The sequence below is a fragment of the Erinaceus europaeus genome, chromosome 9 (genome assembly GCF_950295315.1).
Source record: "Erinaceus europaeus chromosome 9, mEriEur2.1, whole genome shotgun sequence".
Taxonomy (NCBI): Eukaryota; Metazoa; Chordata; class Mammalia; order Eulipotyphla; family Erinaceidae; genus Erinaceus; species Erinaceus europaeus.
Genome location: NC_080170.1, coordinates 42,385,175 through 42,399,471, shown reverse-complemented (window position 1 = coordinate 42,399,471; position 14,297 = coordinate 42,385,175). Strand labels below are relative to the sequence as shown.

Here is a 14,297-nt window from a genome sequence, read left to right as displayed (position 1 = left end):
GTCCAATATTTCTTCTTATTGGTTTAACCATTCTATATAGTATGTTATGAGGTTCCTCTCTCAGTGTTATTCAAATTACTAATCACTCTTGCCTGGATTGACTTGTGTTAAGTAAGGTACTTAGAGAGTTCACAGTTCTGGAAATTAACAGTTATTTCAATATTATTTCAGTCTCTGAGTTGGAATACAGTGACTGTTAAAACCTCTTTTGTTATTTTTCTTCCTTGTAGGCTATGGGAGCCTGAGGGCTTTTAAACTATAAACAGGCTTCTTAATCACTCACTCCTGACCAAGAGATAAAGCAAGGTGGGGGAAGAGATAGCACAGTGGTTATGCAAAGGGACTCTCACATCCCAAGGATCCAAAGCTCCTGGGCTCAAATCAGCTTCTCTGCCAAGCCAGGCCCACTTTTGGGCCCTGTAGTTTTTAAACAAGTCCCGTTTATAGTCTGTAGTTTCTGAGGCAATTATTCACCATGTTCTCATCAGGAGAACAATGTGGAAAGACTCCCACTATTCAGCCCCACTGTTAGGTGTAGCCCTTTTCCTGAGTTTCCTGGTCAGTTCTCTGTTCTCAGGTGTCAGCACAGGGCCTCCCCCCTGCTGCTTCAGCCTCTGAGGGAAGTAGGAATGGAGACTCACAGTTGTATTTGGTGAGCCTTAGGGTAGCCCTCTCCTCCCTTCAGCAGTCTTTTTGTTGGTAAAATAGGCTGGAGGTGGTGCCTCAACTGGTAAACTGCTGAACTGTTACCAGCCGCTCAATCTCTCCTCAGGCTCCTCTCTGTCCAGAAGCCACACATGTGTGGACTTACTGGTGATTCGGTGGGTTCCTGAAGTCGTTCTAGTCCTGCCTTATTGTGGTCCCAAGTGATCTTTGGTATTCCTAGCTGACCCGGGAGAGGAGAGGAGAGAAATACAACTGCTGCTGCTCCACAGCCCGCTTCTGGAAGAGACAGGCTTTTTTTTTTATATTGCATCCAAGTATCACTAGAACTATTTTTATTTTTTTCATGTGTACACAATAACCATTCCCAGCAGACTCTTTTTATTTATTTTTTTCTTTTTAACTTCAGATAGAGACAGAATGGATGAAAGAGAGAAAGAAGTATACATTTTTTCTAAAATAATCACTTGATTAATCAAATAGCTAACTTTGTATACCTAATTTTGAGTACAAATTAAAAATGAAACTTTGTAGAGACTTCCAGAGGCGGGGCTACAGAGTAGCAGCAGCTGCATTTCTCTACTTTCCTCTACTGGGTCAACTTGGAATATCAAAGATAATCACCTGAGACTGCAACAAGATGAGACTAGGACTACTTTGGGAACCCGCCAAGTCACCGGTGAGTGCAAACACCTGTGGCTCGTAGACAGAGAGGAGCTTAAGGAGAGATTCCTAATTGGGCTAAAGCCCATATCTACTCCTAAGTGGCTGGTAACAGTCTGGCACTTTGCCAGTTGAAGGACCACCTCCAGTCTGTTTTACCAACAAAAAGACTCCTGAAGGGAGGAGAGGACTCCCTTAAGGCTCACCAAATGCAATTTTGAGTCTCCACTGCTACTGCCCCTTGGAGGTAGTAGGGGAGGCCCTGTGCTACCATGGGAGGGGGGGGCAGAGAACTGCTGAGTTTCCTAGTCAGTTCTCTGCAGAACAATGAAACTGAACCATTATATTTCATCAAACACAAAAGTAAATTCCAAGTGGTTCAAGGACTTGTATGTTAGACCAGAAACTATAAGATACTTAGAGGAGAATATTGGCAGAACTCTTTTCCATATAAATTTTAAAGACATCTTCAATGAAACAAATCCAATTACAAAGAAGAGGAAGGCAAGAATAAACCAATGGGACTACATCAAATTAAAAAGCTTCTGCACAGCAAAAGAAACCACTAACCAAACAAACAGACCCCTCACAGAATGGGAGATCTTTACATACCATATATCAGATAAAAGGCTAATAACAAAAAAAAGCTCACAAAACTCAACAGCAAGAAAACAAATTACTTGAACTGGAGTTGATGTATTGCACCAAAGTAAAAGACTCTGGGGTGGGTAGGGGTGGGGGGGAGAGTTCATGCCCTGGGCCATGATGGCAGAGGAACTAGTGGGGGCTGTATTGTTATGTGGAAAATTGGAAAATGTTATGCATGTACAAACTATTATATTTACTGTCAGCTGTAAAACATGAATCCTCTAATAAAGAAAAAAAAAGAAAGAAAAGCACATTGTAGATAGATGCAAGTTATCCTATACACACAATATTTCTTCTCCAACTAGATTTTAAAGGCAGAGCACAAAAATTAAATACTTGCAATGGAAAAAATAGTACTAAGTGTTTAAGGTTTAATATGATATATGTATTCACAAAAGAATGTTAATTCCAAGTCATAAAAATTAATAGAAGATAGAGGAATGGGATGTAGCTCCGTGCTTAGAGCTTATGCTTTTCTTGCCGTGTAGGCTTTTAAAAAAAAATCTTTATTTATTTATTAGATAGAGACAGCCAGAAATCATGAGGGAAGGGGGTGAGAAAGAGAGAAAGGGAGAGGGAGAGGGAGAGGGAGAGGGAGAGGGAGAGGGAGAGGGAGAGGGAGAGAGACCTGCAACAGTGCTTCACCACTTGGTGAAGCTTTCTCCCTGCAGGTGAGGACAGGGGTTCAAACCTGGGTCCTTGTGCAATGTAATATGTGCACTCAACCAAGAGTGCCACCACCCAACCCCTGAACCTATGCTTTTCTATAAAACCAGGAATTTCTATAAAATTTATGATAATGTGTCTGCTGAAATTAACAGCTTTACTGTTTGAGATTTACTGCTTCAAGACAGACAATTCAATAGTTAAATGATATTGCTTGAATGAACTTTCTCTGTGATTTGTTACAGGGAACTATTTATATGTAATGTAACTTAATGGTATTCTTGGGAACACACTAAGGAGATCTTAGTTCCTAAAAGCGTATTAACAACAAAACAACTCCTCAGGGTAATCTAGGCTAATAAGAAGCTGTAAAAATAAAGGTTGGTTCATTCCATGGGTGATGGCAGCAGCTACCATATTTTAGGAGGATGAACAATGTTTAGTGAATGGTGAGATATTATATTATTAAATTGAGCATTTGGATGTATTCCGACTTCATAGGTTGGATCTGGTTTTCAACCACTTCTTAATATATCCTAGTATTATAGTAAGTGGTCAAATTTTAACCTAAAAAAATAAATCATGTCAATATTAACAATCCTTGCCTTCATGCTACAGCATTTATATAATTATAGAAAAATGGGGAAGTAATATTGAACAAACCTAGAATAGTTGCTGGATGGACTAGAAGACAACAGAAGTGATTTTGTTGAGTTATTTTATGTTGTAATGTTTTTAATATGAAAAAGGTATATACTGTCTGATACATTTTCTTTATTGCTCCTATGGGTTTTAGTCTTATTTCCCACTCAGATTATCAGTCCTAGAGGTATGGCACCATATCATATAGCTCTCCGGAATGATGGTTTCTAGTTAAATGCACAACAGACAGCTAATAAGATATTATTCATTTACTAATACAGTGGATTCACTTTAGAGTTTATAACTAAGTATAACTTAGTACCAAGAGAAAGAAGAGTGTTTTTTTTTTCCCTTCTCCATATAAATCTTGGAAGCACACTAAAGACTTTCTTTCAATTACTGTTCATCCCTTTATAAGCTGGGTAGATAATAATTTTATTATCTCTGGTTTATAATAACAGTTTTGGAGAAGAGAGGTTGCTAAGTTGCTTAGATTCCATCTTACTTAGCTATGGTCTTAAGAAAAGCATTTATATTGACTAAGTTCAACAGAAATTAATGAAAAAAAGAGAAAAGAGGGTGACAGGGAGCTTGGGTTACTATTAGGAATCTTTCTTTTTTTGAGATAAAGTTACATAGAGTTTCTCTGGGAAAAATGCTTTAGGGTAAAAGAGCCTCAGATAGCTGTTTCATTGATCACAAAGTTAGTCATAGCCTGGTGATGCTGTGGACAACTGGGAACAGGGCAGTTCACTGTTCCTTATTAGTATTTATAGTCTGAACTAGTTGAGTCCACATAAATAAGTAATATTACTTCTGATAGCAAGAGAAAAGAAGAGGCCACATAACTTCTAATGTAAATTCTAAGAGGCCTTGAAGAGTTTGTCTGGCAAAAGGTTCAACAAATGAAAATCTGAAGACTTTACCATTAGTACAAAAGACCTGTCAAATACATTCTTTAAAAGGCCCTGTTGGGGAGTTGAGTAGTAGTAGTGCAGGGGGTTAAGAGCAGTGGGTTAAACGCAGTGGTGCAAAGCGCAAGGACCGACCCGGTTCAAGTCTCTGGCTCCCTACTTGCAGGAGAGTCACTTCACAAGTGGTGAAGCAAGTCTGCAGGTGTATATCTTTCTTTCCCCCTTTCTGTCTTCCTCTCCTCTCTCCATTTCTCTGTCCTATCCAACAACAATGACATCAATAACAACAACAATAATAACTATAACAATAAAACAACAAGAACAACAAGAAGGGAATAAATTTAAAAAAAAAAGGTCCAGTCAAATTTCAGTTTCTAAGGACAGATAACATGCTAAATCTAAACAACTCATGCATTATGAATACCATTTGTTATATTTGTTTTATTACTTACTAGTAAGAGAGAGAGGAGGAGAGTTAGAGGACAGGGCATCACTGTGGAATATGTGATTCTGGGTACTAAACTCAGAACCTCATGCTTCAGAGTCCAATGCCTCATGCACTGTGCCACCTCCTGGGCGGCACTGTATGAATACTATAAACAAATATATTATTATAACACACAAAAAAACAAAGTTGTGATGCTGTAAATTTGAGACTAACTTCTGATTTTGTAAACAAATGCTACCTCAATAAACAAAACAAAAGGAAAAGAAAATGGAGAGAAAATTCCTACTGAAACTAGAGGTGTCAAAATTTAAAGCTTTCTGGAAAATGTTTCTTCTCTGGAAATGGTTTCACTAGGATTTTATTTACTTTCTATTCATTAGATGGAAAAGACTGAAGTCAGTTACTCTGTCAACAATGACTGTTCCTTTGTGCTAAGATACAAGTGGAATTTGCATAGGACAAAACTACTGATAATTACAGTTGTCTAAAGGACAATCTCCACAAAGAAACCCTCTAGGTTTTGTAGGGGAAAAGTATTTCTCAACACAATTTGAAATTAAAGTATGTAAAGGTATTGTCTAAAAAATGTGCTGATCATACAGAATCTCAGAGGCTTCCTGGGACTGAGATAAGAAAAGCAAGCCAGAAACAGAAGAGGGAAAAAAATAACTTTACTCAGAAGGAATAAACCATCTATACAGAAAAAAAAAATCTATGTAAAAACTTCAGATATATGAGTATTAAAACATTTTATGCTTCAATTGGCTACATATGTAGTAATAGTGCCCCAATGGCATAAAGATGGCTATTTAGAACTGTGCTGGGACATCTCTCTGTGACTATGTTCTTCTTCATGCCATTGTGTGATACAGACATTCCCCTACTTATTCATGGTTGTGACTCAAAATATTTCTAAAGTGGCTGCTTAGAAACTATACACATTTCCCACCTTCTAGTCTCTTAGAAAAATATATACTGTGGAGGTTGGGTGGTAGCCCAGTGAGTGGGTTAAGCGCACGTGGCATGAAGCACAAGGACCGTCCCGGCTCTCCACCTGCGCGCAGGGGGGTGAGGGGGTCCCCTTCATGGGTGGTGAAGCAGGTCTGCAAGTGTCTATCTTTCTCTCCCCCTCTCTGTCTTCCCCTCCTCTCTCGATTGCTCTCTGTCCTGTCCAACAACAACAGTAATTAACAATAACAGCAACAACAACAAGGGTAACAAAATGGGGGAAATGGCCTCTAGGAGCAGTGGATTCATGGTATAGGCACTGAGCCACAGAGAAGAAAAATATACACTGCATGTTTTTGAGACAGGTGTTATGTTCCATTTTCCTCTGAGAAAAACAATATAAATGACAACTGGCAAAAAATAAATAAATAAAAATAAATGACAACTGGCTCTATATACTTCATTTATAGTATTTATAAAAAAAATCAGTCTGAGTGGCAAGTCTTGGGATTTGAGATCAACATGATTAAGGAGAAACAGGATGAAGAGAATTTTGATCTTTTCTTTCTCACCAGAGGTTGGTCTAAGTCAACTTTTGAAAAGTAGGTGGAGAGCCCTTTCTCCTGTACTTCCCTCTCTGCCAGTCTGAATTCATTTAGGAACATCCTTTCTCACTTTGGGCTCTCATTCTAAGCCCTTCCAGTAAGTTCCTCAAATGAATGTTTACCTCCATATACCATTCTACTCCAAAATTACTAGCCTGTCTTTTTCTCCTCCCAATAAATACTTTTATTCTCTGAAAGTAGTTGGTCTCAACTAAATATTAACATATGAGCAATGTAGAGACACTCTTAAGGTGTGAATGCCTAAGTCTTCTAACACGCAAATTAAATATACGAGATATAAGTAAAAGATGTATATTGATAGAACCTGTTAAAGTGTTTATTAAACCAAATTCATTGGTAAATTTTTAGGAAATAAAAAATAAAAAAATTAAAACTAAAGGAAAAATTTCTTTCTTAGGAAAGAAAGGCCAAGAAGGAGGTTTGCCAGAAAGTTCACTAATAGAAGAAGTTTAAGTTGGTTCTACTTTTCATTCTTTCCTACTCTATATCTAGGAGCCTGTAAATGTTCTAATTAAAAAAAAGTGGGGGGGGGCGCTGAGTGGTGGCATACCCGGTTGAGTACACACATTACAGTATGCAAGGACCCAAGTCAAAGTCCCTGGTTCTCACCTGCAGGGGGAATGTTTCTTGAGTGTTGAAGCAGTGTTGCAGATCTCTCTCTTCTCTCTCTCTATCTCCCCCTTACCTCTCAATTTCTGTGTCTATAAAAAATTAAAAAGAGTCCAGGGATCAGAAGACAGCTCACTTGGTAAAGTATGTGTGAGGACCCAGGTTCAAGCCTGTGGCAACACATGAGAGCATCATGTATGTCATCAGGGAAAGTTCCATGAAAGGCAGATAATGGTGCTATGATATCTCTCCTATTTCTATCTGAAAAAAAAAAAGTCCCTAGGGAACACTGGAATTATGCAGATACAAAATAACAGCAGGAAAAAAAGAGTCTGATAACTATCAAGGTGGGGTCAATAGGCTCTGATTGTAGCAAAGTAGAACCAGAAGTAACCAAAGCAGCAAATGCTTACCACACAAATACAAATGTATTAAAGAGATGCTCTGAGGTTGCATTCTCTTCTGACCAGCAATTTTGCTGCACAAAAGGATATGTCATAAAACTCTCCTAATCATAAATTTCCTACTACCTATAAAGTATGATAAAGTTACATGAAAACTCAGTGTCTTTACAAAGCTTTATAGGAGAAAAGTTTTTTTTTAGATAAAGCAAAATATATATTTTATACAAGCTATGTATGTATTTGAATTCCAGTAGTTATCAGTTTACTTTAAAAATATGTGCTGGGAGAAGCTTTTGGAAATCATCAGGCAATACAGTAAGGTGTCAGGCTATAAAATTAACATTCAAAAGTCAGTGGCATTCCTCTATGCAAACACTAAGTTAGAAGAAATTGAAATCCAGAAATCAGTTCCTTTTTCTATAGCAACAAAAACAATAAAATATCTAGGAGTAAACCTAACCAAAGAAGTGAAAGACTTGTATACTGAAAATTATGAGACACTACTCAAAGAAATTGAAAAAGACACAAAGAAGTGGAAAGATATTCCATGTTCATGGGTTGGAAGAATTAACATCATCAAAATGAATATATTACCCAGAGCCATCTACAAATTTAATGCTATCCCCATCAAGATCCCAAGCACATTTTTTAGGAGAATAGAAAAAATGGTACAAATGTTTATCTGGAACAAGAAAAGACCTAGAATTGCCAAAACAATCTTGAGAAAAAAGAACAGAACCAGAGGCATCACACTCCCTGATCTCAAACTGTATTATAGGCCCATTGTCATCAAAACTGCTTGGTACTGGAACATGAACAGACACACTGACCAGTGGAATAGAATTGAGAGCCCAGAAATGAGGCCCCACATGTATGGACATCTAATCTTTGACAAAGGGGCCCAGACTATTACATGGGGAAAGCAGAGTCTCTTCAACAAATGGTGTTGGAAACAATGGGTTGAAACATGCAGAAGAATGAAACTGAATCACTGTATTTCACCAAATACAAAAGTAAATTCCAAGTGGATCAAGGACTTGGAGGTTAGACCAGAAACTATCAGATACTTAGAGGAAAATATTGGCAGAACTTTTTTCCGCATAAATTTTAAAGACATTTTCAATGAAACGAATCCAATTACAAGGAAGACTAAGGCAAGTATAAACCTATGGGACTACATCAAATTAAAAAGCTTCTTCACAGCAAAAGAAACCACTACCCAAACCAAGAGACCCCTCACAGAATGGGAGAAGATCTTTACATGCCATACATCAGACAAGAGTTTAATAACCAACATATATAAAGAGCTTGCCAGACTCAACAACAAGACAACAAATAACCCCATCCAAAAATGGGGGGAGGATTTGGACAGAATATTCACCTCAGAAGAGATCCAAAAGGCCGAGAAACACATGAAAAAATGCTCCAAGTCTCTGATTGTCAGAGAAATGCAAATCAAGACAACAATGAGATATCACTTCACTCCTGTGAGAATGTCATACATCAGAAAAGGTAACAGCAACAAATGCTGGAGAGGGTGTGGGGTCAAAGGAACCCTCCTGCACTGCTGGTGGGAATGTCAATTGGTCCAACCTCTGTGGAGAACAGTCTGGAGAACTCTCAGAAGGCTAGAAATGGACTTACCCTATGACCCTGCAATTCCCCTCCTGGGGATATATCCTAAGGAACCCAACACATCCATCCAAAAAGATCTGTGTACACATATGTTGTTGGCAGCACAATTTGTAATAGCCAAAACCTGGAAGCAACCCAGGTGTCCAACAACAGATGAGTGGCTGAGCAAGTTGTGGTATATATACACAATGGAATACTACTCAGCTGTAAAAAATGGTGACTTCACTGTTTTCAGCCGATCTTGGATGGACCTTGAAAAAATCATGTTGAGTGAAATAAGTCAGAAACAGAAAGATGAATATGGGATGATCTCACTCTCAGGCCGAAGTTGAAAAACAAGATTAGAAAAGAAAACACAAGTCGAACCTGAAATGGAATTGGAGTATTACACCAAAGTAAAAGACTCTGGGGTGGGTGGGTGGGGAGAATACAGGTCCATGAAAGATGATGAATGACATAGTGGGGGTTGTATTGTTAAATGGGAATCTGGGGAATGTTATGCATGTACAAACTATTGTATTTACTGTTGAATGTAAAGCATTAATTCCCCAATAAAGAAATAAATTATTTAAAAAATAAAATAAAATAAAAAGAAAAAAAAAGAAATGTTGTAGAGTTAAATAGACTTTTTAGAAGAGCAATAATAAGTAATATTTTTTAACTTATTCTGGGCAAGAAAAAATATATATACATGTATGTATTTCACAACATCTCAAATAATCTTCACACAACTCTACAAGATAAATTTGTGTGTTATACCCACCTAATGGATGGAAGAACTGAGGTCTGGGAAAGTTAAAATTATTCCTCCACTATTGCCTAGTTATTAAGTATCGAGATGGTTGCACCTGATCTATCTAGTTTGAGCAGGGCCTATACAAGAGAAGCTTAGTGCAAAGAGATGACTTCGGTTAGTGTCCAGGCAGCCCACTGGACTGGTGCTAGACAGACATTCCTTTTGCCTGGGTCCTCAGCAGGCAGAAAAGCCAACTTTGGACCACACTGTAGAAAGTGGTGGTGTGGCAGAAAAAGCAATTAATTAGTAAGAAAAGCAATGGCCTTTAGTGAGTGCCAACCTCAGCCACACAGAATTGTGCAAAATAAGATTGTGCACCTTCAATTTGGCTTAATGGGCATATAGTATAGATCCCAAGATTCCTTTGTGCGATTCAGATTGTTGTACATTTTAAATGCTTCCAGATGGAGAGATCATAGTCAGGGCCAGGAAAAGGAGAGGAAAGAAAGAAAAAAAAAATGTGCTGGGGCCTCACAGCATGATATGTAAAAAAGAAACAAATTGCTGGGAAACCTTTAAATGCCAAGAGAAAATTCTTATGTTGTGATTGCGGCAATAGCTGAACTTTTCCAGGTACCTAAAAATATAAGGGATCTATAAATGCTCACTATACTCAACCACCAGTGTTCCTAACTTTACTTTGCCTCTACAGGTGTTCAGTTGTTTATTTTTCTAACTATTTCCAGGAAAAGGCACCTGAGACAGAGAATTACCAAAGGGATTTGGGGGATGAAGCAGAGCAGTTACACAGAACTCTTGGCTCAGAATACAAAACATTCTGCAAGCTTAAGAAAAAAAAAAGATATCAAGGATTATTAATTTTGATTCCAAATGTATTTCAGTTAACTTGGTCTCTAGATTTCACAGTTTAAACATCTAATTATTCATTCACACCATAGATCTGCTCTTGGTGCAAACTGAGTAGTAATTCTGTTGCTTGAAGAGCAGGAAAGGCCCCTGTGAGGCTATTAGAGAGCCTCCTGAGGGAAAAGGAGTGAATTTATCCTCTGCTGCCTCTCCTAGCTAAAGAGGCCGCCCAAACTCTTTTCATTTCCTCTTTTCACTTCAAGGCTGCAGAAAACATATATATATTTAAATAAAAACATTAGCCATGGAATTTTTCAATAGTCTCTATATAAATAACAGCTGGTCCAAGAAGAGGCCAAGAAGACTCACACCTACCTGCTGGGTCTGCTGTCTCTGGATGGCTCTCACTTTGGGAACGGGGCTCTCCCTGGAGGACGAGGACTGTTGCCTGGACCGGCTTCCATTCTGTACAGGTTCAGCTACCAGGGCTGCAGATACCACAGACATGCTCTCAGTGCTGCGCAGGGAAGCACTGTGTGGTAGGGATGGTGGGGCTTTGGCTCGGGCACCTAGTCCAGTCTGGTCCATTTTTCGGATTTGGGCCTGCCCAGTACTATTCTGCCGAGGCAGAACAAGAGGTATGTGTCTGTCTGGTACCGTGTGCCGTCTGGAGAAGTCTTCACTCTGGGTGCTCCGCTTGGTAAAATCTTCCATGCTGCTATTACTGGGTCCACTGAGTTTGAAGTCCTCACTGTTACTTTGGCTTCTTGAACTGGCAGTGCTTAGGTTCTCCAAACTTGAATCCACAGAGGCCTTTGGCATTGCTGGAATCGGGTTATTGAGGTGATAGACAGGGTTCTGGAAAGATAAAGGCTGGTTCAAGGCAGGGTGCAAGGGTCTTCTCACTTGGGGTGCACTCTGGGGAGTGCTCTGTGTTTCCCGTAGTTGTTTGATGCTGGCCACCTGGGTTATGGAGAGCTGGCTTCCGGTCAAGCGCATAGGCACATCCAACATGACAGATGCATGCTCCATTTGCGAAGCATGAGTGTCCTGAAGGTCCATGAGGGAGATGCTTCGACCATTAGGAAGGCTACTCTCCTTCTCATCCTTTTCAGAATACGTCATGCTCTGGGAGGAGGCTTGCTGAACCAGCAATAATGTTTTCCCTCTGAAATAGCTATCTGTGTTGTCCTGGCTTGGAGATTTCAGCTTGTGCAAATCACTGTGGAAAAGGAAACGACACTTTAATCACTGTAGGGGTGAATTCACTAGGTTTAGATTCCTCAGGTTTATGAACTCTTCAGAAGACTCACAGGCCCAATGTGAACACTTTTAGATTTCATCACTACAATTATTAGAATAAAACCTGTTACTTTCAGTTTTTCTCTGAAGGTGAAGACCAACACTGTACATACTACCCCATCACTATCTTTCATCACTACTTTCTCTTAGAAGTACAATTCATACTTAATTGACTCTAAACCTGCAAGACTGGGGCCCTGAGTGTATAGCCAAAGGGTCCCTGTTAAGGCACAAGTCTTGTTTATAGAAAGAAGTCTATTAACACTGTATCTACTTGTCTGGCAGACACTGTGAGATATAAAATGGTTTTAACTGAGGCTTTCCAGATCTTTAAGTGCAATAATACGTGGTGGGAATATCAGTATCATAAAGCAATTAGTCTTCTGTAAAGAAAGATTTTTTTTTTCTTTTTAAAGATACTTGAGTATATTCTAATTCTACAATATCATCCTAGAAAATAATATCCTAAAAATTGTGTATTATCATGACAAACACCTGGATTTAAGTCAGATGATTCTTTCCAGTTGCTCATGATTTTAAGATTATAAGTTCAGCAAATCAGGTAATAGATTTCTGCCCAATTTCTAAACATTGTCTCTCTCAGAATAGTTCAAATTCTCTCCTTCATACCTGTCAGTGGGGTCTTCAAATATTTTCTGCAGCCCAGAAGACAGACTTCCACTGACATTTGGACTGGAGTTATGCTCAGTGAAGCGTCTCAATTGTTGCTGTATTGGTGTAGGATTAGTCAGAGACTTGGTGATATCAGCAAGAACTCGAGGGAGAGGTCCCAACTTTGCCACCGTTGCCTGTAGGAAGGAATTTTCACCCTAATTGGATAATAAGCATTTCGATATCCACCACGGATTGTTTTTGGGACATGACGCCCATTGATGGAGGGGTGTAGGTTGGAGGGAAGGGTAGGTGTTTGCATATGGGAGTGGCAGGTTCATAATGCATTGTTATGGAGCAGCGATGGCGTCGAGATGAATGGAGGAGGCGAAACAAGGTGCAGCGAACATTGAGGAAAGAAAGGAAATAGAAATTAGGATTATGCAAATAAAAATAAAAAGACATGCTCAAAAACAACCAAACTATTGCCATTCCAACTAAAATGGACATGCAAAGCAAAATAAATCTTTGGGAGGCTAGTAGATCAAGATGGGGGAGGAGAGGTAAAGAACCAAACACTGAACCAACAGGCATTTCAAGACCAGAGGATGGGCTACTGCGATGAAACTTCCAGAGAAAAGGGATCATGTAAAGACAGAAATGCATGCCAACATGCAAGGAGGTGCTGCATTCAGGAATCTGGGGCACTGCAGGACACACAGTTGATGAAATCACTATCCTATTTAATCTTGGATATCTGTCCTGGGTTTTAAATCAGCAAGATAAAAAAAAACCCAAAAACAAATAGACAAAAACTAGCTAAATCAGGTATATTATCTCTCTAAGATATCTTTAGACACATTCCTGGTTCCTATACAGATTAAAAAGGAGAAAGTGGGTACATAGAAATGTGTGTTAAAAGACCATGACCCTGAATAAACCAGGCATTTCCCCCATGATAATGTTATCTGTATCCCACAGATGCAACTATTCCACAAAGAATCGCTTTTTAGTAACTGCTTTATCAACTATAATAATTTTTTGGGGGGATTCTTATGGGAGCCCCCTCAACTGTTTGAGGTAGTTTTACATGGCTGTCTCCAGGTTTTTGTTTTCTCAACCGCCTAAAGACTCCTCTGCTCTGTGTGAAAGGCTACAGTACTACCAGAAGACAGCTTTTACTTTTTCAATGTTTGTAAGCCATGATTCATAATCAGAGATTATCCTCTGCATACTTCAATTAAAAAACCTAGAAAGCATTTCAAAAAGCAAAGGGGGGGGTACCTGAGATTAAGTAACAACTAATTCTTTTACAGATGTTGTAAGCACCATTTATATTACCTCTGGAAAGTGATCTTTGCTAATAGAATTTAGCCCTTAACCACCCCCCCATTACCTGACACATTTTAAAGGGTAATAGGAAAATGGAGAAAACAAATTTTTATCACAGAAAAATAACATCATTTGAGGTTATTCTAACATACCGCCACATATTTATAAAGTACCTGTAGCAAACAAAAACATTAATAATTACTGTGGTAAAACTAATTGAAGTCTGCTAGAATAATCCATTACAAAATTTACTCTTTGCAAAATCCCAAAGATATTAACTGAAATATTATACATTTAGTTATTAACATAACAAAATTCTTAGTTTATAGTCAGAAAATAAATGATAAAATTAATTGCTTTCTATATTCTTAATTCACATCAGTAGAAATACCAGGAATTTTCAGCTCTCACGCAACTCTGAAGAACATTAAGTTACATTAAATCCCATGACTTGTATAATATAAAATAATCTCATGGGCAAAACTAATTAGACATCAGTCTTTTCTAATTCACACTTTTGTTAGAAATTATATGAAGTTTCTTCTCACCCTATTATATATGTGGATACACCAATATTTGGTG

General features: G+C 38.5%; 1 protein-coding gene across 2 annotated transcripts in view; it reads right to left on the bottom strand.

Annotated features, from left to right (window-relative positions):
- Positions 1-14,297, bottom strand: part of RASAL2 (RAS protein activator like 2) — a 299,682-nt gene that overhangs the window by 21,066 nt on the left and 264,319 nt on the right. The window contains exons 13-14 of one of the 2 annotated variants that reach the window (XM_007535754.3): positions 12,402-12,601; positions 10,845-11,691 (exon numbers count right to left, since the gene is read on the bottom strand). In XM_007535754.3, coding sequence (XP_007535816.1) covers positions 10,845-11,691; positions 12,402-12,601 — 1,047 coding nt within the window. The remainder of the gene's footprint in view (positions 1-10,844; positions 11,692-12,401; positions 12,602-14,297) is intronic. The other variant, XM_007535755.3, reaches the window with a different exon arrangement.